Source organism: Morone saxatilis, unplaced genomic scaffold (genome assembly GCF_004916995.1).
Source record: "Morone saxatilis isolate NCDOM2014 unplaced genomic scaffold, NCSU_SB_2.0 Contig3, whole genome shotgun sequence".
NCBI lineage: Eukaryota > Metazoa > Chordata > Actinopteri > Moronidae > Morone > Morone saxatilis.
The window spans coordinates 10477106-10479068 of NW_023339873.1; the positions used below are offsets into that span (position 1 = coordinate 10477106).

At 43.6% G+C, this 1963-nt stretch overlaps 1 protein-coding gene across 1 annotated transcript in view; it reads left to right on the forward strand.

The window, feature by feature from the left end:
* Positions 1-901: 901 nt before the first annotated feature.
* Positions 902-1963, forward strand: part of id3 (inhibitor of DNA binding 3) — a 2148-nt gene continuing 1086 nt past the window's right edge. Inside the window, exons 1-2 of the mRNA XM_035674669.1 lie at positions 902-1331; positions 1769-1842. Of these exons, the coding sequence (XP_035530562.1) occupies positions 1032-1331; positions 1769-1822 (354 nt within the window). The 5' untranslated portion in view covers positions 902-1031 and the 3' untranslated portion in view covers positions 1823-1842. The remainder of the gene's footprint in view (positions 1332-1768; positions 1843-1963) is intronic.

Below are 1963 nucleotides of genomic sequence, written 5' to 3' on the forward strand. Positions count from 1 at the left end.
ATTCTTTCGCGAGTTTGAATGATTGTTAACTATACTTGACACATGCAATAGGGCTCTAAGAGAAGGCCTATAAGCTACCAAAACATAAACAATCATAAATCCATACTCAGTGATCGATCATCAGAATAACGTTCTCAGCAATTAACTAGTGTAGAAAACAGCCTGGAAGTCCACTGACCTTTTACCCATATTATATAAATATCCTTTTTTTCAACATTTTATTTTTGTATGCCCATTTTCTGGGGCTAGTGTGTTCTAAAATAAGCACATACATTGCTTAAACATCTGTCCATCTATATAGTATTATAGTATCTATCTATGTAGTTCTGAAGAATGTGTTTTCAAGGTCTTGACATAGTCAGACATGCAGCCAAACTTCATGAAGGATTTAAAGTCATAATGATACAAAAATAGGCCATAATTATCTAAAAACATCTCTGTGATAATTTATCACGTGTAGGCTATCTCTATTTCTTTAATTGTTGACATGGTCTGGAATTATAATTGTTTATAAAAGCAAAAGTCAGACATGCTGTAGTAAAATCTATAATTAAAACAACTCTCCTTGCAATTACTCCTAGGGAGATAAGTAGGCTGGTTGTAAACTAAAAGTATTCCTCTTTTTTTTTTCTCTCGGGATTCTTCTAAACTTGTAATGTGCCCTACTTCGAGAACTTTTACTTCCTATTTCAAATAAATACCACCACCACCTGAAAGAGGTAACTAATTGATTGACAATCCCCTCCAGGCATCCCAGCCTAATTTCCTCATTCTTTCCAACCCTTCCACAAGGTGATATCAGCCAATGACAATGCCCTTGCTCTGTACACTGGCCAATCAGAGCACGGTGCGAGAAAAGGGGCGTCAACAGAGTGCGTGGGGCGTATAAAAGCTTAACTGTACGTCGCTGTCAGAGCACTGTAGCTTGTCAGGACAGTTATAAGGAGACCGCAAGACGAAGACGAACTTACACTCACAAACATCGAGCCGAGTCTCATTGTTGTTATCGTTTCCCACCTCTTGTTTCCACCATGAAAGCCATCAGTCCCGTCCGCTCGGTGAGGAGCTGCTACAAGGCCGTGTGCTGTATTTCGGAGCAGAGCCTCGCCATCAGCCGGAATAAACACTCGTGTCTGGAGGAGCCGGTGAGCGCCCTGTGCGACATGAACGACTGCTACTCCAAACTGAAGGAGCTGGTGCCGAGCATCCCGCAGAACCAGTCGGTCAGCCAGGTGGAGATCCTGCAGCACGTCATCGACTACATCTTCGACCTGCAGATCGCGCTGGAGGCGGAGGACGCAGCCGCGCCGGAGATGTTTTGTCAAATAAAGGTGACCCGGGAGGAGGAGGAGAGAGAGAGATGCGTGGCTGGAGGGTGGCTTGGATGGCTTAGTCCCTTACAGGGCGCGACACGTGACATTCACGCTTTCAGCCATCCTTCCGGGGTGGGGTGGCGTGGGTGGCCACTTACCAGATCCCTCCTGCACTGGAGCCTGAAAAAAAGAAATAACTGTGTTTTAAGATCCTGTCTGCGGATTTTTTTTTTTTTTTTTTGTAAAGTTTGTTCCACTCATGCGGTCATGCTTTATGCGCCCCAAGCTTGCATGCACGGTGCTGCTATTGTATTATCGAGTATTGTGATGCAGTAGCAGATGTTCTCTGATAGTATGGCGTGTTGTAGGGGGGGAAACATGTTACACTCGCACACAGTGTCCGAATAAGAGTGTTGCCAACATCTAACACTGCCTTGTTTTTGCTCTGCATTCAGACTGCGGACCTTACTCGCAGTTTCTCCAAAGAAGAAGGGCGGTTGTGCCATTAGGATGACGATGACATGTTATGGTATGTATTTATCATTAAATAATCAATCATATCTTTCTAAATGAATAAACTCACAAGATAAATGTGTTGTAGAAAAACCCTGTCTCTGGGCAACGTAGCTTAGAATGACAACAGTGTCTTT